General features: G+C 43.9%; 1 protein-coding gene across 1 annotated transcript in view; it reads right to left on the bottom strand.

Moving 5' to 3' along the window:
- Positions 1–25,275, bottom strand: part of LOC140478717 (glycogenin-1-like) — an 85,523-nt gene that overhangs the window by 43,051 nt on the left and 17,197 nt on the right. Inside the window, exons 3-4 of the mRNA XM_072572021.1 lie at positions 14,340–14,514; positions 10,822–10,984 (exon numbers count right to left, since the gene is read on the bottom strand). Coding sequence (XP_072428122.1) covers positions 10,822–10,984; positions 14,340–14,514 — 338 coding nt within the window. The remainder of the gene's footprint in view (positions 1–10,821; positions 10,985–14,339; positions 14,515–25,275) is intronic.

Raw genomic sequence — 25,275 nt, 5'->3', positions numbered from 1 at the left:
ACAGCTTAAAAATACGGGGTAGACCATTTAGGACAGAGATGAGGAGAAACTTCTTCACCCAGAGAGTGGTGGCTGTGTGGAATGCTCTGCCCCAGAGGGCAGTGGAGGCCCAGTCTCTGGATTCATTTAAGAAAGAGTTGGATAGAGCTCTCAAGGATGGTGGAATCAAGGGTTATGGAGATAAGGCAGGAAGGGGATACTGATTACGAATGATCAGCCAAGATCATATTGAATGGCGGTGCAGGCTCGAAGGGCTGAATGGCCTACTCCTGCACCTATTATCTATTGTCATTGGTGCTCAATGAGAGAAGCCTTTAAATGTGAAATAATTTAATTGTGATTTAGATAATATAGAATAGATTATAGAATCCCTACAGTGTGGAAACAAGTCGTTTGGCCCTACATGTCCACACTGACCCTCGGAAGAATATCCCAGACCCATCCTCCTACCCTATTTCTCTACATTTCCCCTGACTAATACACCTCGCCTACACCTTCCTGAACACAGTTCTGGGCAATTTAGCATTTGAAATTAATTACGGTGGACAAGATGGGTCACTCTCTCTCATACCTTCTGTACTTCTCAGTCAATAGATGTGAAGTTGGAAAAGCACAGCAGGTCAGACAGCATCCGAGGAGCAGGAAAGTCAACATTCCTGGCTAAACCTTCCAAAGCATTGACTTTCCTGTTCCTCGGATGCTGCCTGACCTACTGTGCTTTTCCAACTTCACATCTACTGACTCTAGACTTCCAGCATCTGCAGCCCTCACTGTCTCCAAGCTTCTGTACACCTCGCTGGTTCATCAGGAGTCATTCATTCAATCGCAGTTAGATCAGGCAGAAAGCCGAAGACAGCACAAATAATCTATTTTCTTCAGGCCGCTTTCATTATTGAACTTGTGTTTAATTACAGCTCTTGCAGAGTGCAAAACTCTTCTCCAGACAGGTTGTGTCATGTTCACAACAGTACGGAGAAAAAAAAAGGATAGATTCCGCTGAGCAGTCCAGCAGCAAACAAATCAACCCAATGAATTGAGCTGTTCCTAGTCACCAATTACAGTCGATACTCAATTGTACTGGCCACAATTAGAATGGCTCAGTGTTCCCCAGTCTTACTGATCCTTCCGAAATAAGTACCACAAGCAATGTCTAGCAAGCCAAAACTACAATCATATTGCACAGTGTAACTTGCTCCTTCAAGAGAACATTGTTGAAAATGGCACTTTTTGGCTCCTCCAAACCAATTAAAGGAATTTGTTATTTTCTGCAATTACTTTGAAACTATCTTTACCAATGTCGATGTCCTTTGTGACTTCAACAAGCACCAATTAACAACAAACATTTCAAATTCCCAAGGCAGAAACAAAAGGTTTTTGAAATTAATGACAGCAGACAAGAAAAAAAAGATTGGAATGGAAAGCCCGTTGGAGGGAGGAGCAGAACTTCTTCAAGGTGGGCAGGCCGAAAAGAGACGTGCCAGTGAGTTAAATACTCATTAAAAACCGGAAAGAACAGCGGGTGCTGGATATCAGAAGCAAAACCAGAAATTGCCGGAAAAGCTCAGCAGGGCTGGTAGCATCTGTGGAGAGAAATCAGAGTTAACGTTTCGGGTTGAGTCGAGTTCTGAAGAAGGGTCACCGGAACCCACAACATTAACTCTTATTTCTCTCTACAGATGCTGGCAGACCTGCTGAGCTTTTCCAGCAATTTCTGTTTTTATTTATGATTTACGGCATCTGCAGTTCTTTCAGTCCTCTTGCAAGGATGCCTTCCTTGAAGAAGTTCTCCTCCTCTCTCCACAAGAATCTCAGTGAGTCTCTCTCTCACTGCAACCCTCTGCCCTGAAGCTCTTCACCTATTGTACTCTTTGTTAATTTCTCCCCAGCCCCCACCCCCCTCTATTCCTGATGCCTCTATTCCTGATGAAGGGCTTTAGTCCGAAACGTCGATTTTCCTGCTCTTCAGATGCTGCCTGACCTGCTGTGCTATTCCAACACCACTCTGATCTAAACTCTGGTTTCCAGTATCTGCAGTCCTCACTTTTGCCTACAAGATTTCTTTTGTCTACTGATACTGAAGTGTGGAACGGTTATTTCAGGCTAAGTCTTCATTGTTCCTCAGGTTGATCCAAACCACAAAGCCTACTCTTGCTAGAGTCCGGAGCTGTGACACAATCTTCTGACCACAGCATCTTCCTCTCAAGACGGAAGCAACGTTGTGACACTTTCCCTGCACTTCACGCGGAATGTGCTGCAATGTGTTTCAAAGCAGGTCATGAACTTGAGAAAGTTATTGAGGGCCAGGATGAGAGCTAGCAGGTGGTTTAATGGGCTACAATACAACTGGGAAAGGAGGGGAGCTCACTCTATCACTTTGATCTTGCTGTCTGGGAGGGAAGCACAAATACAACCTCCAGTGTCACAACACTCTTAACAGCAGCAAAGTTAGAAAAAAAAATTACACAACACCAGGTTATAGTCCAACAGGTTTATTTGGAAGTATTAGCTTTTAGAGCGCTGCTCCGTCATTGAATAACTAGTTACCTGATGAAGGAACAGCGGTCTGAAAGCTTGTATTCCAAATAAACCTGTTGGACTATCATCTGGTGTTTGTGTCATTTTTAACATTGTCCACCCTAGTCCAACACTGGCTCCTCCACATCATAAACACCAGTGAAATGTAACAAATGCTCAGCAAGGGAGAAAGGAAGGTGGGAGAGAGGGACAGGTGGCAAGGTTCCTGGAGCCTGGAGGAATATCCAAGTAATAAAATCTGACGTCGATGTTCTTAACAAAGTGTCACCCAAGGTGCAAGTGGTGGCCAGCATCTCTTCACATGAACATTGGGTTGATTTGGACATTCTGCTGCATTACAATAATCAATGCCCAAACCTGCTCTGTGCTACTGAATGGCTAATGCACTCAGTTTAAGAAGAACGTACAATTTCTGGGTCGACTGAGACCTGAAATTGCTTCACGTTCCAGTTGTTCAATATTCTCTGCATGTTGTAATTATACATCCCTGCCTGATGGAATCAAACCGCTAGATCCTCTGGTCGTTTGCAATTGTCAGAGTACAGGGTGTACCAGCCCAGACTGAATAGCTGGCATCAGTGTTGAGTAGAAGGCTTTCAACACAGGTCACTGTGTGACAATAACAAGAAGCAACAAATATGCAGCCTGAGTCTTAGTGGGTATTCCCAGCGTTTTCTGTTTCTGACAGAATTGTTACGGCACAGCAGGAGGCCATTTGGTCCATCGTGCCTGCACAGACTCTTCAAGCAAACGCCATTACGCAGTGCCAATCTCCTGGTTTCCCCCCATTCCCTTGCACACTATTTCTCATCAAACAACCATCCAATGCCCTCCCTGATGCCCCCACTGAACCTGCCCCTCCACATTTTCAGGCACTGCATTCCATACCCTGGCTACTCGGCGTGTGACAAAGCTTTTCTCACATCACCCTTGTTTGTTTCGCATGTCACTTTAAATCTGTGCCCTCTTTACGAGCAGAAACCCCCTCGCCCTATCTACTCTATCCAGCCTGCTCCTGATTATGAAAACCTGTCTCAAAACTCCTCCCAGCCTTCCTCTCTCCGAAGAGAACAGTCCTCCACTGCTTCAGCCTAACCTCAGCACCGATGTTTCTCATTCCTGGAAACGCACTTCTGCACTCTCTCCAAATGCATTCACATTTTTCATATCGTGCGGTGTCCAGAATTATACACATAGTCCAGTTGAAGTCTACTGAGTATCTTATACAAGTTCAACATCACCTCCTTGCCCCTCTACCCATACTGCTATTAATAGGCTGGGAACACTGTTCACTTTATTGGCTGTTCTCTCTACCTGTCCTGTCACCTTCAATGGGTCTGTGTACATATACACCCGGATCCTTCTACTCCTGCATCCCCTTTAGAATGGGACCCTCTATTTCATTTTGTCTTTCAAAGTTCTTCTGACCAAAATGCATCACCTCACACTTCTCTGCCTTGAATCTCATCTGCAGTCTGCCTGCCCACTTCACTAACTTTTCAATGGCCTCTTAGAGGTTCACGCTGACGTCCTCACAGTTTAGAATTTTTTCAAGTTTTTATTTCATTTGACGCCCTTTGAGGATCATCGAGAAAAAGAAAACTATTAAATATTATAGAATTCCTGAGGATTTCTCTTCTCATTCTGGTAACCTCGTCGAACATGAAACTTTGGCCTTCATGTTTTTTTCACAGCTTTGCTCTGGTATCTGTCCAGGCCTCAGGCTCTGTATGTTTGGCTGGCCATGACCCAGGCCCACCTAGCAGAAGGGATGTGAATTGGGAAACAGAGTGAGACTTAAGGAGTTGCGATGGTGGTGGTGGTGGATGGGGGGCAGGATGCAAGTCTGGAAGCTGCTGTCAGACTTTGTTAACTTGCTTCCAGTCAGAACAAGAGTGTGCCAGACTTGCAAGAAGTCTAGCTTTTATTTCAAAGGGATTAGAATATCAGAGTAAAGAAGTCTCACTACAATTGTAAAAGGTGCAGATGAGATTACTGGCACTGTGAGCCGTTTTGAGGTTCTTATTTAAGGAAAGATATCATTTCATTGGAGGCTGTCCAGAGAAGGTTTAACATAGAAGCCCTACAGTATAGAAACAGGTTATTCTGCCCATCAAGTCCACATGGTCCCTCCGAAGAGCATCCCATACAGCCCTACCTCCCTACCCTATCCCTGTAACCCTGCAATTCCCATGGCCAATCCATCTAATCTGCACATGCCTGGACACTATGGGCAATTTAGCATACAGCATAGAAAGGTACAGCACAGAACAGGCCCTTTGGCCATGATGTTGTGCCAAGGATTAATTCGAATGTAAATTAAAATAACCTAACCATGGCCAATCCATCTAACCTGCACATCTTTGGACTGTGGGAGGAAACTGGAAACCCACACAGACACTGGGAGAATGTGCAAACTGCACATTGTTAGTCATCCGAAGTTGAAATTGAACCTAGATCCCCGGCACTATGAGGCAGCAGTGCTAACCACTGAGTCACCGTGTCATCCCATGCACTCCGATAATCCCTGGTGTGGTATGGAGGGAGTGTCTTATGAGCAAAGGCTAAACAGGTTGGACACTACTCACGGGAGTTTGGAAGAATTCATTTGGGTGAATGAATGATTTTATTGTCACATATATCTTGAAGATACAGTGAAAGGTGTTTTGTCATCACAATCCGGCACCATTTTGAGTTACAATAGGATAAAAATAAATTACTGAAATAACAGTTAATCTTCTGTTCAAACTTGGGTCTCAAGCACGGCTCTAGGGCTTCTGCAAGGTTGTCGTAAGGTGTTCCAGGCCCACCACCAACACCAAGAGCCCAGACCTCAGGCACAGTCACCAGGAGTCCCTACTCCAGGCACCACTATTAATGAGAGTCCAGGCTCCGGGCCTACCACCACCAAGATTCCAAGCACCAACACAACCACCACCAAGAGCCCAGACTCCGGGCACAGTCACCAGGAGTCCCCACTTCAGGCACCACTATTATTGAGAGTCCAGGCTCCGGGCCTACCCACCACCAAGAGTCCAGGCACCACCACCACAACTAAGAGCCCACGCTCCAGGCACCACCACCAGTGGTCCCGATCCATGCCACCAACGCTGCAGTCCACCACCCCAGCCTCGAAGATGAAGACCAAAAAGAAGGAAAAGAAGAAGAAGACGAAAAATACATAGAGAAAAGGAGGCCACCGGCCTGGCACAGTCGGGCTCTGACAAGCCTGAACACCACCTACTGTGCCCGTGCTGCCATCTTTGATCTCACTGAAACACATCAAATTCTTACAGGGGCATGGCAGGGTAAATGCTGAGGGGATGTTGCTCCTCATGGGAGAGTCTAGGACCAGGGGGCACAGCCTCAGAATAAAGGGGCACCGATTTAAGACTGAGATGAGAAGGAGTTCCTTCTCTCAGAGGACTGAGGGTCTTTGGAACTCCTTGCCACAGGGAACCATGGGGACGGAGCCTCTCATTACATTTCAGGCTGAGATAGATAAATTCTTGATCCATGGGGAAACTCAGGGTTCTGGGGAAAAGGCAGAAAGTGGACATGAGGAAGATCCTATTGAGGGGCGGAGATTCTCAAGAGGCCAAAAAGCCTATTCCTGTTCTTATTCCTCAAGATGCACAGGAGGAATGTAGTCTAACCCTTTTAAATTTCTCTTGACTTATACTGGCCTTCTGGAAACACTTACTTGAGATACTCAAGTGGAAGGATTAATGCCAGTTTTCTCAGGTCACTCTGAATATGATGATGTGCCTCTCCAGTCTCAGACTGAAAGTCAGGCAATAGCAGACCCACAACTGCATGCTCTGTGACTCCGAAAAAATCCATAGAACAACCACAGAACAGACTCAGGATAACTGGCATCTCCAAAACAGCTGGGAAACAAGGGGTAAATGAGAGACATTGACAGACAAAGAGGCAGACAGAGAGAGCGACATAAAAGAGAGAATGACTGATGAGTACAGCAAAAGTCAGAGACAGAGAGAGACCAAGAGCAAAGAAGGAGGTGGAGAGATATAGTTATTACATCCACTGTATTCACAATTAATGAAATTGAGTGATAAGAGATGTACAGCATGGAAAAAGACCCTTCGGCCCAACTCGACAATGCAAACCCCAGAGGCTCCCTGCCTCATTCCTGATGAAGGGCTTTTGCCCGAAACACCGATTTTCCTGCTCCTCGGATGCTGCCTGACTTGCTGTGCTTTTCCAGCACCACTCTAACCTTGACTCTGATCTCCAGCATCTGAAGTCCTCACTTTCGCCTAGTTGATTTTAACCTTACTGCGAGTCCTAAATTAATCTAGTCCCAACTGCCAGCATTTGACCCATATCCCACCAAACCCTTCCTATTCATGCACCCATTCAGACGTCCTTTAAATGTTGCAATTGGATTGGCCTCCACCACTTCCTCTGGCAGCTTATTCCATGCATACACTACCCCTGTGTGAAAATACTGCCCCTTGAGTCCCTTTTAAATCTTTCCCGTCTTACCTTAAACCTATGCCCTCTGGTTTTGAACTCCCCTACCCTGGGTAAATGGTCCAAGTTATCCATGATTTTATAAACTTCGATAATAAAACATTATATTATCGAAGTTTACATTCCTGCAATTTTGAGCACTTCATCATTTACTGTGTCTTTATACAGTATCCACATTATGTTGCCATTTGCACATTTCCTTATATAGAAAAAGGAGTTCATTATAATATGAAGGAGTCTAAGTCAATCTGCTTTATATAGCTATGGCTGGATCATGATAAGCTTTGAGCACTCACTGACTTATTCACAACTTTATTTATAGTTCATCCAACACAGAGTTTACTCAGGTGCCCCCAGCTTTTTCGTTGAGAAACCAATTGTGCCTGTGGGACGATATCGAAAAACTTTATTAATAGACATGGGAGCAGTGCCACCACAATGCAGATTGCCAAGAGTTCAAGTTCACATTTGTGTCATGCTTGTTTTTCAAACGCAAGGGATGTCTCAAATAATTAACGCTTCACAGGTCCAAATTCTTAATTAATTGGAAGTTCTTTTTTATCTTCCCAATTCAAATCAAGGACATTAAATTAGAAAAGTGAATACTGGAGTGAAGGGAGTAGAATGGAGTTAAACTGCCAACCTCAGACTGCGATGAAAATAGAACTTGGTCTATTTTCACAGATTTCAAGACTTCTGTTCACTCGGATCCAGTACTGCTCACACATTTCCAGCAAAGAACCTGCAAAATGGTTGTCTCTCTCGACTGCCAAATCTGATCGCACAGGAATTGTGTCTCAAACTGCCTGGGAATCATTCAGGGTTGAAATATTACCAAAGTTTTGTTTTGTTTCATTTCCTGCTCTTGGTCCTGCAACATTAACCGAGACCCAAAACCCTACCTGTTGCCACCAAGAAGAACCATGGCAGTAAGTTACTGGGGACACCATCAACTCCGACCTCCTCAAATGTGACTTGGAAAATATATCACCATTCGTTCAGGGTTGAGATCCTGCAATTCCCCTTACAGTAGCAAATCGGTTCCCACTTTAGCACATGAGCTGCAGCAGTGAGCCCCTTCACCCCTCCTCAGTGCAGTATTTCCCCATAACCAGTTCTCCTTTCCCTCACACAGTCTCTCCCACCTCCTCACAGGTCATACCATCTCTCAGTCCAGCTTAATTGCAGTTTTGTGTTGTCGGCTTTACTGCTGGGTAAACAGACAAGCTGTCACTCAGAATAAAATTTAAATTTAAACACATACTTCCGGGATTCCCAATCTCAAAGAGCTCCCTAGCTCCTTCCTGAATCCCTGACCTCAAACCCATGCCAGCTCCTTGCTTTTCGGGCTTGGTTCCATTACCCTCAAGCACTGAGTAGAACAGAAATGTGGTTTTCTAAATGACACACACACACACACATTTCAGTGTTTGAGCTGGTTTGAGACACCCATTTGAACACTGTGCCATCTCTAAAGGTCGACCTGGGATTAAAAGCTCTCAAACAATGCTACGATGCATCTTGATTGCACAACATTCCTTCAGGGCAACTAAGGAAAGGCAACAATGATTGGCTCTGGTGGTAAAATGTATACCGCTAGAATGTGGTTTCTTGTGGTGCAGTGGTATGTCGCTACCTCTGAGGCAGGAGACCTGGGTTCAAGTCCCAGGTCTTGAGGTGTGTAATAACATTTCTGAACAACTTGATTCAAAACATCTAGGACAGACTTTCAGAAGGGATGGTGTGGTGCAGTGGTAGTGTCCCTATCTCTGAGCAAGAGGACCTGACTTCTCATCCCATCTGCTCCAGAAGTGCGTAATAATGTCTCTGGTCAGGCTGCTTCGAAAAATATCAATCATAGAGTCATTACAGTGCACAAGGAGACCCTTTGGCCCATCGTCTCTCTACTGGTTCTCTTACGTGGTGCCAATCTCTTGCCTTTTCCCCATGTCCCTGCATGATATTTCTCTGCAAATAATCATCAAATGCCCTCCTTGATTGAACCTACGACCACCACATTTCCAGACAGTGCATTCTAGACCCTAATTAGTCACAGTGTGAAAGCGTTCTTTCTCACATCACCCTTTCTTTTTTTACAACTACTTTAAATCTTTTCACTTTTTTTTTCAATGAGCGGGACTAGCTTCTTCCCGGCTACTAAATGAAAACTGAAACAATTGTGGATGCTGGAGATCAAAAACAGAAATCGTCCTCTACATGAGGGACTCGAAGCATAGACTGGGTGACCACTTTGCAGAACACCTTCACTCTCTTCGCAAAACAAATTCTTTGAGCTTCCAGTTGCCTGCCACTTGAACGCCCCATTTTCTGGATTAGTGGTGCTGGAAGAGCACAGCAGTTCAGGCAGCATCCAAGATGCTGCCTGAACTGCTGTGCTCTTCCAGCACCACTAATCCAGAATCTGGTTTCCAGCATCTGCAGTCATTGTTTTTACCTACTTGAACGCCCCACCCTGTTCCCTGGCCAATATCTCCATCTCAGGCTTGCTGCAGTGCTCCAGTGAAGCTCAGCATAAGCTGGAAGAACAGCACCTTATTTTCCACTTGGGAACTCTATCGCCTTCTGGATTCAATAATGAGTTCAGCAATTATAACTCCTGAGCTCTTTCCTGTCCTTACCCCTAGCCCCACACACCAGGCCTTGTTATCATATAGCCTGCTATTACACACAGGGAGAAAGTGAGGACTGCAGATGCTGGAGATCAGAGTCGACAGCGTGGCGCTGGAAAAGCACAGCCGGTCAGGCAGCATCCGAAGATCAGGAGAATCAACTTTTCGGGCAAAGGCCCTTCATCAGGAATAAGGCCTCACTCCTAATGAAGGGCTCTTGCCCAAAACGTCGATTTTCTTGCTCCTCAGATGCTGCCTGACCTGCTGTGCTTTTCCAGCACCACACTCTCGACTGTTATTACACATGACCCATTGTTAGCCACTAACAGTCCCCATTAACAGCTGTTCACTCTCCCAGCCTGATCGCGATCCACTCCTTTGTCAGTCCAACTGTTCTCTCTCTTTGGGCTCGTTTACTCCCCACTCCTTATCCATTCCCCCACCCCATCTTCAGTATAAAAACAGGATTTTTCTCGCTACCATCAATATTGAGGAAGGGTCACTGGACCCGAAACGTTAACTCTGATTTCTCTCCACAGAAGCTGCCAGACCTGCTGAGCTTTTCCAGCAATTTCTGCTTTTGTTTCACTCTATCTTTGTCCAAACCAGTACAATTTTGATAACCTCTACCACATCTCCTCTCAGCCTTCTTCTCTCCAAGAATATCAGCCCCAAACTCATCAATCTATCCTCATAAGAGAAGTTTCTCATTCTTGGAACCGTTCTGGTAAATCGCTTCTGCATGGTCTCAATACATTCACGTCCTTTCTATAATGCAGTGGTCATAACCCAGGAGTGATTTTTCCTTTGCTTTGAAGTATTGCATATTTGCTTGGGATTGTGTCATTTTGCTCGCTTAAACTGAAATTGAACTACCCCGTTCCCGAGTTACAGTACATAAAGGCACAGACTAAATTGAAAACATATAGACAGCGAGACGTGCAAGTGCAAGGAAAGTTTCTGCCAGGATCTAGATTAGAAGTGGTGCTGGAAAAGCACAGCAGTTCAGGCAGTATCTGAGGAGCGGATGCTACCTGACCTGCTGTGCTTTTCCAGCACCACTCTAACCTAGAATCTGGTTTCCAGCATCTGCAGTCCTTGTTTTTACCTAGGAGGCAGATATCACAAACAAATTATTCTTTCCGACAATGAAACATACCATCGAAGCTGCCCTTCTCTGTGGAATACTGTAAAAGTTCATTGTATGTTTCAGTGGATGGGCGATAAACAAATACTCCTGTATTGAAACAATCTGGCCAACCAGGGTCCGGGGCCGCAGACAACTCTTCCCTTTCAAAGAGTTCATCGATGTTGCATAACACCTGTTTAAAGATATTAGAAGCACTAGTTAGAGGAAAGCCACTCTGAAAGGGAAATATTTAAGAGAACAAATCATAGGATCAGAGCAAGGGACAGGGAGTAATTGGGTAGCAGTTTCAAAAGAGCTAGCACAGAGGGGATGAGTCAAATGGCCTCCTTCTGAGCGGCAGCTTTCAATTTATGTGTACCCCATCTAAAGCCAGTTGAGATCGGCAGCATTTATCAACTGGTATATTCTGTCTTTTTTTATCATATTGATGCAACTGAAGATGGGCATAATTCAGCTGACTCACCCCCAAGATGAGTGAGTTAATGTAGACTGACAGCACAACACAATGCATACTGTGCAGCTGTCATACCTACTGACATTTCAGACACACCTTTTTAAAGCTCTCCATGAATAATGTGCAGTATTCAGCAACTTTCACCATTTTAGACTGAAATCATTCTCCCATACCATCCCACTGCTGTTTGTCGAACCTATATTAAGGTCATGATTACAGTTTCGAAGTACTTCATTGGCTATACAGTGCACTGGGAGGTCATACATCTGTGAAAGACACGAAATAAAAGCCAGTTCCTTTTTCCTTTAACCAGTTACTAAGACAGCAGTCAGTCACTTTGATAGAAACCTTGAAAAAGTAACTGAAGACAAACTGGCCATGCCTTCAGATGCACTGAATAGGCAATTTCAAGCTTACTGTTGACACATGAATGGATACAAGGAATTCTAATGTGCTGCCTAATGGAATTGTTGGAAGACATTTAAAGCAGTGAAAACTAGTTCAATTGGAAGCAACTTTATTGGCATCCTGACAAAAGGCAAATCTTCCCACCCCAATTATAGCATCAGTAAGTGGAGCTCAACACCATCAATCACGTTCATACCTCTGGCACCATATCAACCACATGTGACAACTGACGTTAACTCTGAGTAGAAATAGCCTTCCATCCACCCCAGCCCAGTAAATCAGGGAAGCTGCAGAATGGTACAGCAATTCTTTCTCTTGGTTTGTTTAATGCAATGCATTTCTCAACTACATAAGCAAGCTAACAGAATATAAAAAAAATCTTAGGCTCCGATGGTTCCTTTATTGGTCAGAGCATTAAGTACAAGAGTTGGGAGGTCATTTTGCAGCTATACAGGACATTCGTTAGGTCACTTTTGGAATATTGTGTGCAATTCTGGTCTCCCTGCTATAGGAAGGACGTTGTGAAACTTGAAATGGTTCAGAAAAGATTTGCAAGGATGTTGCCAGGTTGGAGGGTTTGAGCTATAGGGAGACGCTGAATAGACTGGGGCTGTTTCTTCTGGAGCATCAGAGGCTGAGGGGTGACCTTATAGAGGTTTATAAAATCATGAGGGGCATGGATAGGATAAATAGACAAGGTCTTTTCCCTGGGTGGGGGAGTCCAGAACTAGAGGGCACAGGTTTCGCGTGAGAGTGGAAAAATTTAAAAGGGACCTAGGGACAACTTTTTCATGCAGAGTGGTGCGTGTATGGAATGAGCTGCCAGAGGAAGTGGTGGAGGCTGGTACAATTACAACATTTAAAAGGCATCTGGATGGGTTTATGAATAAGAAGGGTTTGCGGGCATATGGGTCAAATGGTGGCAAATGGGACTAGATTAGGTTATGATATCTGGTTGGACTGGATGAGTTGGACTGAAGGTCTATTACCGTGCTGTAGGTCTCCATGACTCTATGGTACTGTGATAGCACCCCTGCTTCTGGACTAGGAAGCCTAGCTTCAAGCCCCCCTACTCCAGATGTATAGATGTACAATGTAACCTGTCTGAACAGATTGATGTAGAATGACTGAGGGAGAACCTGCAATCAGGACGTATTGTCTGGAGTTTTTAACTCCCAATACAAATTTTAGGGATGTTGTCAACTTTTTCATTACTGGTTTCTGAAACAGGTTTGAGCCTGAAACAAGTTTGAGCCTGAAACCTGTTTGACCATTTAGAAAACCAGCCTCCATTCAGTGCCCGAGGGTGATGGGAGTTGCCCTGGGTTGGGTTCAGGGATAAGGAAGGGAGCTCTTTTGAGGTTGGGAATCCTGAAAGAATGTGCTTAAATATAAGTTCTTTTTTGAGTGACAGCTTGTCTGTTTATCCAGCAGCAAAACTGACAACACAAAGCTGCAATTAAGCTGGACTGAGGGCTGGTACGTCCAGTGAGAAGGGGGGAGCCATAGAGATATTCAGCACGGAAACAGACCCTTCGGTCCAACTTGTCCATACCGACCAAGTCTCCCAAACTGCACTTGTCCCATTTGCCTGCATTTGGCCTATATCCCACTAAACCTTCCTATTCATATACCCATGCAGATGTTGTAACTGTACCAGCATCTAATACTTCCTCTGGCAGAGTTAAAAATCACACAACACCAGGTTATAGTCCAACAGGTTTAATTGGAAGCACTCTAGCTTTCGAAGCGACGTTCCTTCCTTCATCAGGAGCGTCACTCCGAAAGCTAGTGTGCTTCCAATTAAACCTGTTGGACTATAACCTGGTGTTGTGTGATTTTTAACTTTGTACACCCCAGTCCAACACCGGCATCTCCAAATCATTCCTCTGGCAGTTCCCTCTACATACAAACCACCCTCTGAACAACGTAAAGGTTACACGCTGTTCAGCCACCAGAATAAATGATATTGTAGAGCCTTCAGCATTTTGTCTGTAAAGAATGGGGTCAAACTGGACCTTTGCTGTACGAATCCACAATACTCTTTACAAAGCTATGACTGTCTAACTACAATTCCAACTGTTTTTAACTTTCTAAATTCCAGACATTCAGTTTTCTGGATGTAATTTCACAGATCATACAATCCCTACAGTGTCCAAGAAGGCCATTCTGCTCATCAAGTTCACATTGACCCTCCAAACAGCAACCCATACACATCCACACCCCTACCCTATGATTAATCCACTTAATCTCCACATCCCTGAACACTATGGGCAATTTCCCATGGCTAATCCACCTAACCGGCACAATTTTGGATTGTGGGAGGAAACCCACGCAGACACAGGGAGAATGCGCAAACTCTACACAGACAGTTGCCTGAGGCTGGAATTGAACCCAGGTTCCCAGTGCTGTGGGGCAGAGTGCTTACCATTGAGGGACGGTGCTGCCCTGTAACTTTGTCAAAGTTAACATAAGAAAGCAAACCCACCCAGAGATTTAAAATGGATTACTGCAGCTGAGTCATCTCTTGAAACATAAGCAGCAAGGAGCGATGTCTGTGTACATTCCTAAGAATATTGGATTGCTTAAGCTGCTCTTGGTTGACATTGAGGATAGTTGGCAAGCTTCAGGTCATCTCCCCCAATTTGTGAAGCCCATCACTTACCAATGTGTCTGCATCCATGAATACACACTTGGAATAATGTGTGAGAGCCCAGCAATGGAGCTTTGTAAATGTCACACCGAGTTCTGGCCTCTTAATCATGGCCAAATGCGCTGAATCCTTGCTGTCTAGCACGTCCACTAAGATAACTTCATCAAAGATTTGTTCCAGCACAGCCCTAGGGAAAGAGGGATTGGTTTTAATACAGTAAAGCACACCTTTTACATTTGAGATGTTCACTGTGTTTTCAGAGGCAATTTGTATCGTATTCAGCTCTAATGAGGTGTCAAACTGAACACAATTTTTTCAACTCATCCCACTTAAATCCTTTTGTTCCAGCCAACTTAATAAAGTTCCAGGTTATTGAAGAAACATTTGTGCTTCAAGAAAAGCAGAGAAAAAAAAAGGCACAACTGCACCAAAATGGAGTTTAAAGATTATTGACTTAAATATACAGCCAGAAAGTGCTGGAGAAACTCAGCATGTCTGAGTACAATTCTGCACAAGAGTTATATTGGACTCAAAATGTTCAATCTTGTTTATCTCTCACTATAGATGCTGCCAGACCCACCATCTATCTCCCACACTTTGTGCTCTTATTTCCAATATGCGCAGTTCTTTATGATTTTTACCCTCACGACTCTTTCCTGCTTAACTGAACAGTTAAATGTTCCTTCAACACATGGACTGGAGCAATTCAAGATGGCAGATAGCCACCACCTTCTCAAGGGCAATTAGGGATGGGCAATAAATGCTGACCCAGCCAGCAATGTCCACACTCAGAAAGGGTGAGCCATCCATGTCTCCACCACCCTCCGTAAGAATACAGAAAGTTTGAGGATGGGCATTAGGCAGCAATCTGACCACTCACTGGATTTTACATTCAATCCCCGTTGCTGAAAGCATGACATCCAGCCCATAATTTGTGAATGCAACGCAATACTGCTGATTGCATAAGGGCCAGCTTCTCTTGCTTAAACCCAGTCTCCATGTGGCAACATAGCATCGTGCTGGTACCATGCTCTAGTAATCTAGAGGCCTGGACTGACGATCCAACGACATAAATTCAAATCCCACCAGCGTTATTTACACTGAATTAACAATTTTGGAATTACAAAAATTGGTATCATTAATGACGATCATAAAACTCTCAGATTATTGTAAATCCGACCTGATTTACTTTATGAAAGAAAACCAGCCATCTTTATGAACTGGTCAGCATGTAACTGTCGACCCCAACGATATGGTTGACTCTTTGCTGTCCTCTGAAATGGCCAAGCAAACCACTCAAGCTGCTGAAAGTTCAAACACAGTGGCTCATCACAACCTGCCCGAGGACAGCTAGAAATGGGCATCAAATCCCTTTAATGAAGGCATTCAATGGCAAAGGATGGTCAAGAATCCAGCACCCCTTTGGCACTGGGCTCTGAGTGGAAGCTTGAGCCTAATGTTTCCAAAGATGACGAACTGCATTGTAGCATCTGATGGCTAATATCTCAGATCCCAGTGTTACAAAATGGGGGTTCCAATAGAAGTCACCAGTGTTCCAGTAGGAACTCAGTCTGAAAATTGCAAGATCAGCTGGCCAACATTACTCAAACCGCTGTTATTATGGCCACTATCCTGATATTCTACGGGGCCTGTAAATTGCCACATCCCTCCAATTGCGCAGCAGTCCAGTGATCTCTCCTCAACAGATTACCAGTATTGCTGAGGGGTCATTCCAGGGGCATATACAACACAAACTGGTTGCAACCTCTTTCTCTGTCTGGATAAGGTTAAAAATCACACAACACAATGTTACAGTCTAAAGGGTTTATTTGGAAGTACAAGCTTTCAGAGCGCTGTTACTTCATCGGGAAGCTAGTGGGGCAGGATTATAGGACCCCCACTAGCTACCTGATGAAGATGCAGCACTCCAAAAGCTAGTGTTTCCAATTAAATGTGCTGGACTGTAACCTGGTGTTGTGTGATTTTTAATTTTGTACACCTCGGATCAACACCAGCACCTCCACATCTCTGGATGAGAACACTCCCCCCTCCTTATACCCTCAATCCCTTGTTGTTGCCCATGCTGAGTTGGGGCAGACAGAGACTTGTTTGGGCTTCTCCTGGAAGGCCATTTGCAATGTTCATTGCTGGGAGTGAGCAGTTTTCCTTTCCTCTGCTGGCACTTGCCCAGGTCCAACCACAACATCAAAGGTTTATTCATAAAATTATACAATCCCTGCAGTGTGGAAACAGGCCATTTGGCTCAATAAGTCCACACTGACCTTTCAAAGTGTAACCCACCCAGACCATTCTCCTATTACTCAATGGAGGAATTGCACATTTGATTGGTTTATGTCCGTATGTATCATTTTCTTTACAAATTTGTTTAAAAATGTGTATTTTATGTTGGCTTCTGGTTTCTCATTGTAGTTCAGAGGATGACTAATGGAAGGTAGAGATAAGGGTTAGTGTTGTGAGGCCATTGGGAATTCCGGTTTCTGTTGTATTCAGGTTAGTTCCTCAGGCACAGCCAGAGCAGGAGACAGTCATATGCCTTGGTTTCCATCTGCTCCTTACCTGAAAGCTGGTGTCTGTGGTTGTCATAGAGTCAAACAGCTGTATAACACAGACACAGACACTTTGGTCCAACTCATTCATGCCAACCAAATATCCTAAATTAATCGAGCTCCATTTGCCAGCATTTGGGCCACATTCCTCTAAACCCTTCCTCTTCATATACCCATCCAGATGCCTTTTAAATGTTGTAATTGTACCAGCTTCCACCACTTCCTCTGGCAGCTCATTCCATACACGAACATCCTTTAGGGAAGGTTCTACGATTCTATGAAACTGCCATCCTTACCTGGTCTGGCCCACATGTGACTCCAGACCCACAGTAATGTGGTTTACTCTTAACTACCCTCTGGGCAATTAGGGATGGGTAATAAATGCTGGCCAAGCCAGGAACACCCTCATCCTGTGAATGAATAAAAAAAACACCCTCTGCCTGTTGCCCCTTCGGACTCTTTTAAATCTTTCCCCTCTCACCTTAAATTTATGCCCTCTAGTTTTGTACCCCCCCCCACCCCTAACCTGGGGGAAAAGACTTTGGCTATTCACCTTACCTGTGTCCCTCATGATTTTATAAATCTCTATAAGGTCACCCCTCAGCCTCCAACGCTCCAGGGAAAACAGCTCTAGCCTATTCAACCTCTCCCTATAGCTTAAGCCCTCCAACCGTGACAACATCCTTGTAAATCTTTTCTGCACCCTTTCAAGTTTAACAATATCTTTATGATAGCAAGAAGGCCTGAATTGAACCAATATTTCAAATGTCCCCTCACACTAACAAGGCTGAGCTGTGCACCACAATGAACCCTCAGCAACAGTATAACAGGCCTTTTCCAGGCAGCAAAATCATTGCTTTTGCTTGCGACTAGTCTTCCCTGTCACATAATATGTGATAGCATGTCTCTCAATGTCTGCATGCTCCATATTTGCATGCATGCGTATAAGAGTGTGTGCGTGCGAGTGTGCTTCTGAGTGAGAGTGTCAGCTCCTGCATGTGAGTGTGTGCACACACAAGTGTGTAGGTGCGCGTGTGTGTGTGTGTGTGTATATGGGTGTCATAAACCACAGGCGTAGCCCTCAGCTTCCAGTAACCACACTTATTTGCTGAAACATAGCTGACTGCCACAGAAGGAGGGTGCCCTGTCTGGGTTCTGGGCAGTGATCTGATCATTATCAAACGGACAGTAGTCCCTTTCAGTTCTGGTATTTGGCAGAACCGCCACATGGTGCCCAGCAAAGCTGGGTGTGTGTGTGTGTGTGTGTGTGAAATTATTGTACCCTGCAGCACTAGGAATTCTACAATCTGAGCAAAGCTTCCTGCTCACTGTGCCTGCTTTCCTCTGGTATTGTCAACTCCATGTCCTCAGTGACCCTCATCTTACTATGGGGGATGGTGAACTGTGGGATATATCAGTAAGGAGTTAGATAAGTAAAATATAACAGTCCCAGTCACCTACACAGCCACGGCACCGTGACCCTTCACCTGCCGCGAGGGTATAGCTCAGGATGAATACAACGGAGAACCATTTTAGTGAAGCTCAGTCACCTCCCAATGTGCTCCATGCAAAGATAAATGCAGGAGATATTGCCTATTGCTGGAAGCCTATGTACATAACCACGTTTTTCCATTTCTAGCAGCTCGTCCTGCTCAACATAGATAATTGCTCCTCGGATGCTGCCTGCCCTGCTGTGCTTTTCCAGCACCACATTCGACTCCAATCTCCAGCATCTGCAGTCCTCACTTTCTCCCTGCTTACTCTCCCAGTCCTGTTCCATTTCTGTGCGAAGGCTGATTACTCCACCCACAGCAATATTGCATCGCTCTCTCTCTCTCTCTCTCTGATGTTACACGCTAAGTTGCGCTTTCCTCCAGCCGTTTCCCCACATCTTCCTTAAGGCTGATTTGGATAAGCAGGTTCTGCAAAGGTCATGGGGTCAATACCAGCAGCAAGGCGGGGGAGGTGACAAGAGGCTCAACTATGGGTCTGAGAGGTATGTAATATCATCTCTGAAGAGCTGAATTATATTTGTTTAAAGTGCCCAGAGTTCCTCTGAACAGAAAGGAGAAATCCCAGAATTGAAAGAGCTCTTGTGGTTCAGAGTGACCCAACATCTGGGTTCAAGTACGACCTGCTCCAGACATTTGCTTGAGCAAGTCAATTTAAAAATAAACTTAGTGAAAGCTGCTTTCATTAATGGTGACCATGCAAGTACCATCCATTGCCAGCGTTTCTTTAATTTCGTTCTTCTGCTGTTCCTGCTGTTGTCATCATACACAATAGACAGCTACTCAACCCGTAATAAAATTTACATTGCTCAATACAACTATTTGGACACTTATCACAATGGCACACACTCGAGAAAACTTAACTAGCCTTTTCTTTAAATAATAACTTTTATTTGAAAAAAAACAAAAAAAAGCGCCAGAGTATGGTGACACTTTGTGTATAACATGCAAAAAAAATACACTTTTTTAAAAACTATATTTTTTATACACGTGACAATAAATCTAATCTAATTAGCAGTGGGGCAAGAAAGCATTCTCCAACCAGGCCTGAGTTGGGGAGATGGTGGGCCCTATATCTCATAGCATTTAAATATGCCCAATCCTCCAAACACACAGCAGGGGTAGGAATTACATTCAGAGCAACCAGTGAGAACATACATATAATGGGAAGATGTTGAAAAATGTGGGTGAGAAAAGGTTTTTAAATACAGAAGTCCTTGAATTAGGGGTCAGATTACAAAAAAAAAGTGGACTTTTTAAAATGGAGTTCAAGAGAAACAAAAAGACTACATTTAAGGCAGGATCATTAAACATGGGCGATGTGCAGTTTTGATGTTCCATTATATTAGAAAAGCATCATTAAAGCCACACAGAAATAAGAAACCAGTGTTAAAACCACAATAAATGGGAACATGCCCCTCAAGCATGCTCCACCATTCTATGGGACCTTGGCTGATTGGACATTCCTCACACCCACCTTCCTGCCATTTCCCAATAATCCTCACCTCCCTGACAGATCAAGAATTTAGCTCAACCCTTAAATATACACAAGGACTCTGTCCCCACAGCTCTCTGTGACAAGGAGTTCCAAAGACTCTCAACCCTCAGAAGAAATTCCTCATCATCTCAGCCTTGAATTGGCACCTGTTTATTCAGAGATGACACCCTGTAATCCTCGATGGGAAACGTCCTCTCAGCATTTATCCTGTCAAGCCCCTTAAGAATCCTCTACGTTTCAATGAGATCACACCTCATTCTCCTAAACGCTAGTGAGTAGACAGTCCCAGCCTGCTTTAGCCTTTGCGCTTAAGACAATCTCTCCATACCAGGGATCATCCCAGTAAATCTTCTCTGAACTACCTCCAATGAAATTAAATCTTTTGTTAAAAGCAAAGGGATGAAAACTGCTCACTGATGTGTTCTTAGCAGTGCTTTCAGAGGAGAAATATTGGACTATGGGTGAAGGAAAGGAAGATGAACATGTAATTCAGGCAGAAATTGTATGGCAGAGAAAGTAAACATAGTTGGATTAATTTTGGTTTGCTCTACTTAAGTAGTGAGATAGATACCATGGGCTGTGAAGGCTTTCCCGGAAGTTAAAATGGTTGTGTTATCAAAATTTAAGGTTGACAGTTCCAACACCCAATATTCTGAACAGCACTTCAGATAAACGTGGCTCTGGGAGCAGAGGAAGTGTACAAGCCAACTGTACAGCCTGCTTCTAATGAACTGCTTTGAATGTACAACACAGGACAAGGCAAAAACATTCCACTTATACCACCCATTACCACCTGGTCAGATTAGTTTTGATTGAAACAACCGTAGTTTCTGAAGAATGCAGCTTCTTACTAAATGCCCCTCCTTTTAGCTTTTCAATTATCTATCCTTTTGACCTTACTGAAGGTCATGAGCCTTTGAAAATCTCATCTTCAAAAGGCAGTGGAAGAGGAGTCTTTGAATTTTTGATTCTTGATCAGGAATGAGGGGTTATTGGGGAAGAGACAGGAATGTGGAGTAATCCGATCAACCATGATCCGACTGAATGGGGGAAGCAGGCTTGACGGGCAAGTGGCTTCATTTCTCATGAAGAGTTGACTCTAAACATTAATTCTGTTCTCTCTCCACAAATATGAGTAGATGGACTGAGTTTCTCTGGTGCCTTTTGTTTTAATCTGCGATTTCCAGCATCAGAGGTTTTTTTGCCAGTATTTAAGCTTGCTCTAAATCACTTCCCATGCGGTATAGCCCTTAAGGCACCCAAAACTGTACATGTGGCTTCACCAACTGCCCAGCTGTAGCAAGACCTTCCTCCGTTTATATCTCACTCCCCTGTAATAAAGGCCAATATTCTATTTACCTTGTCCTTTACGTGTTGTATGTCCATGCTAATTTCTTGTAATTCATGCAGCTCCTCTGTACCACAGAATTCCACAGTCTGTCTCCATTTAATAATAAACTTGCTTTTTTATTCTACCTACCAATCTGGACCACCTCATTTCCCCACATGATATTCCACCTCACAAATGTTCCCACTCACTTAAGCTATGTACAACCCTTTGTGTACACCTCCCAACCTGTTTGCCTATGTATATTTGCATTTGCAATCTGGCTGCAACACAAATCAGTCCCGTCATGCAAGTCATTAATATCATCAACAGTGGAGGTCCAATATCCTTTCGGCACTCCACTAGTTAGCGATTGACAACCTGAAAAAGTGATCCATTTATCTCAAATTGGTTTCTAGCTAGTTAACTAAGTCTCTATGAACACTTTTTCACACGAATACCAGGGGCTTTTATCTTTCTATATGGCACCTTATTGAAGATCTTTTGGAAATCCAAAAAAACCGTATCTATTTGTAGCTCTTTAACAAGAAAAGTTGTAATACCTTCGAACATCTAATAAAACCTTTCAAACAATTTTCCTTTCAATTGGATTATTGTCACATGTACCTAAGTACAGTGAAAAGTTTTGTTTTGCATGCAGTACAGGCAAATCATGCCACACAAAGATCATGGGGTGATTGAACAGAGAGAGGAATACAATGTGACGGCTGCAGAGTAGGTGCACAAAACCATGTTGGCTCTGCCCGATTTATAAAATCATTAGTGCCCTACTACCATTTCTTTAATATTGGAATCTTCCCCCTTATGCAAGACGCTTGAACTATATTCATTTTAGCCAAATGTTTCCTTGTTATGCTCCCTTGGAGACTTTCACAGTCCATTTATGTTTTTCCAAGATTGCCTGCATATTCTATTTGCCTTTCTTATCAGTTTCTTGGTGCACCTCTGCTGTAATTCCATAGATCTCCCAAATCTTCAGAACTCCTGCTGTTCTGCAACATCATAGACTTTTTATTTTAATCTTATATGCAACCCTGAACTCCTTCAGTCACCATGGCTGACTGACCTTATTTGAATTTTGCACATTGAAAAAGTGCATAGTACCTAAAATTCATGTAACAATTATTTAAAGACTATCCATTGCCTTTACTCTGTAATGTATTTTTCTTTAGTTACTTTGTCCCTCATGCTTTGGTGATTTCCCTCATTCAAATTTCACATTGTTGCTTCAGAATGCATGACCTCCTTTGTATGATTTAAGAAAGAAAGTAAGTATTCTAACAGGCTATAGCTTTTTGTTCACAACAAAACCAAATAGATTGCTGGAAAAGCTCAGTTCTGAAGAAAGGTCACTGAACCTGAAATGTTGACTCGGATTTCTCTCCACAGGTGCTGCCAGACCCGCTGAGCTTTTCCAGCAATTTCTGATTTCCAGCATCTGCAGTCATTTCAGTTTTTAGAGTAGAGTTGATTTCCTACAGTATGGAAACAGTCCATTTGGCCCAACAAGTCCACACTGACCCTCCGAAGTTACCCACTCAGATCCATTCCCCCTACCCTATATTTGCCCCTGACTAATGCACCCACACACCCCTGAATGCTGTGGGAAATTTAGCAAAACCAATTCATCTAACCTGCACATCTTTGGATTGTGGGAGGAAACCAGAGAAAACCACACAGACACGGGAGAACATGCAAGCTCCACAGACAGTCACCCAAGGCTAGAATCGAACCCAGGTCCCTGACCCTGTGAGACAGCAATGCTAACCACTGAGCCACCGTGCCACCCTTTTATTTAGCTTTATCTGTTCACTTTATCCAGCCACTGTGCTTCATGTCATCCTAGACATACCTTTTTCAGTCAAGTCCCTCACCCTCCGTTCAACATTAAAAACTTCTTTTCCAACCTACACGTCCATTTTATTTATAAACTTAGCAGTGGTTGTTCCTGGTTGGAATTAGCCTAACTTCAAGTAAGCTTCACCAAATCGTGCGCAAAGCATTCAAGTGGAAATAACAGTCATCAGGACACAATAAAACCAAACTCAAGTGGGCAAACAAGACTTTATTTACACATGAATTAATGTTGTTTAAAAAGCATTACAGGTTGCATCACGAACAAAACAGTTCCATGTAAGTTTAGAATAAGCTACTGGTAATTTGGAGTAATTGTTACAACCACTATACCATGCCTAGTTGTCATTATTTTTAAAAGCAAAACGCAAAAATTATACATATCTTAGAACAAATAGAGGCTTTTGATAATCTAACATCTTCCTTGTCAATTTTAGCAGTTTGTTATTTCCAGAATTTTTTTTACACTTAAATTTTCAAACTTTTTCAATAGGATTTGAAATTATGATTCAGTGAGCCCAGTAATACAACTCAAATATCCCAAACTTTTGCACTATTTCTGGTGTAACTAATTCATGAAGTATTTAGAAAAGGTACAAAACGTATTAAGAAACTTTTCAAACCAGTTCTGCACTGGCTTATATTCAAAACACTCTTATTTCACATGAATAAATTTTCCCAGCCACTGAACAACGTGGCCATTAGTGAGAGAAATGGGAGACCAATGGGAGATCAGCAGTGAGAAGACTCCGGACATTACAACAGCAAAAAAACTCCACTTTCCAACCAGGTATTGAAGGACGAGACAAAGTGAGTGGTGAGAGGCCTACGTGCATATGTATTAACATTTCGTCATTTGTTATCCTTACCTCATCAATATGCAGGTCCCTATTTTCCACTGCATACAAGTGACAATTCCTGCTATAGAAATCAGAGCAGCAGGTCAGGCAGCATCCGAGGAGCAAGAAAATTGGTGTTTCGGGAAGAAGGGCTTATGCCCGAAACGTCGATGCTCCTGCTCCTCGGATGCTGCCTGACCTGCTGTGCTTTTCTAGCACCACATGCTCGGCTCTGATTCCCAGCAACTGCAGTCCTCACTTTCTCATAAATCAGAGCAATATATTACTGACCCAGTTCACCTCTTGGCCCACTAGTCCTCCATCTTAGTGGGCGGCACGGTGGCACAGTGGTTAGCACTGCTGTCTCACAGCGCCAGAGACCTGGGTTCAATTCCCGCCTCAGGCGACTGACTGTGTGGAGTTTGCACGTTCTCCCCGTGTCTGCGTGGGTTTCCTCTGGGTGCTCCGGTTTCCCCCCCACAGTCCAAAGATGCGCAGGTCAGGTGAATTGGCCATGCTAAATTGCCCGTAGTGTTAGGTAAGGGGTAGATGTAGATGTAGATGTAGGGGTATGGGTGGGTTATGCTTCGGCGGGGCGGTGTGGACTTGTTGGGCCGAAGGGCCTGTTTCCACACTGCAAGTAATCTAATCTTGGATACCAGCTGACAATATCTCAGAGCATGTTTGATGGACAGCGCCTGCACTGCATCCACACTCCCTCCCCTCAATTAGGATAAAGTAGGCTGCCAATGTCAATTAAATCACAACTGCAAAACCACTTGGATAAATAACAGCCTCAATCTGAAGCAAATATTAGGCTTTACATTTCTGCTATATTTCTAACTTGAATCTCTCAACAATTAGCAATTAAGTAGTAACTCCATGGGATGCAAATTCAACATTTTAAGGGGTTTTTTTTGTACATCCATTATCCTCCATCCTAAAAATGTAGGAGAAAGTGAGGACTGCAGATGCGGGAGATCAGAGTCGAAAAGCGTGGTGCTGGACAAGCACAGCAGGTCAGGCAGCATCCGAGGAGCAGGAAAGTCAATGTTTTGGGTATACGCCCTTCATCAGGAATGTTGGGAGGAGGGGGATAGAAAGGGGACTGAGAGATAAATAGGAGGGGAGTGGTGGGGCTGGGGGTGGGGGAGATAGTTTGGAAGGCAATAGGTAGATGAAGGTGGGGGCCGATGGTGATAGGTCAGAGTGGAGGGTGGAGCATATAGGTGGGAAAGACGGTGGATAGGTGGAACAGTTCAAGAGGGCTGTGCAGAGTTAGAGGATTGGATCTGGGATGAGGTGGGGGAGGGAAGTTGAGGAAACTGGTG

This window comes from Chiloscyllium punctatum, chromosome 6, assembly GCF_047496795.1.
Source record: "Chiloscyllium punctatum isolate Juve2018m chromosome 6, sChiPun1.3, whole genome shotgun sequence".
NCBI lineage: Eukaryota > Metazoa > Chordata > Chondrichthyes > Orectolobiformes > Hemiscylliidae > Chiloscyllium > Chiloscyllium punctatum.
This window is presented reverse-complemented; position numbering and strand designations above follow the sequence as displayed.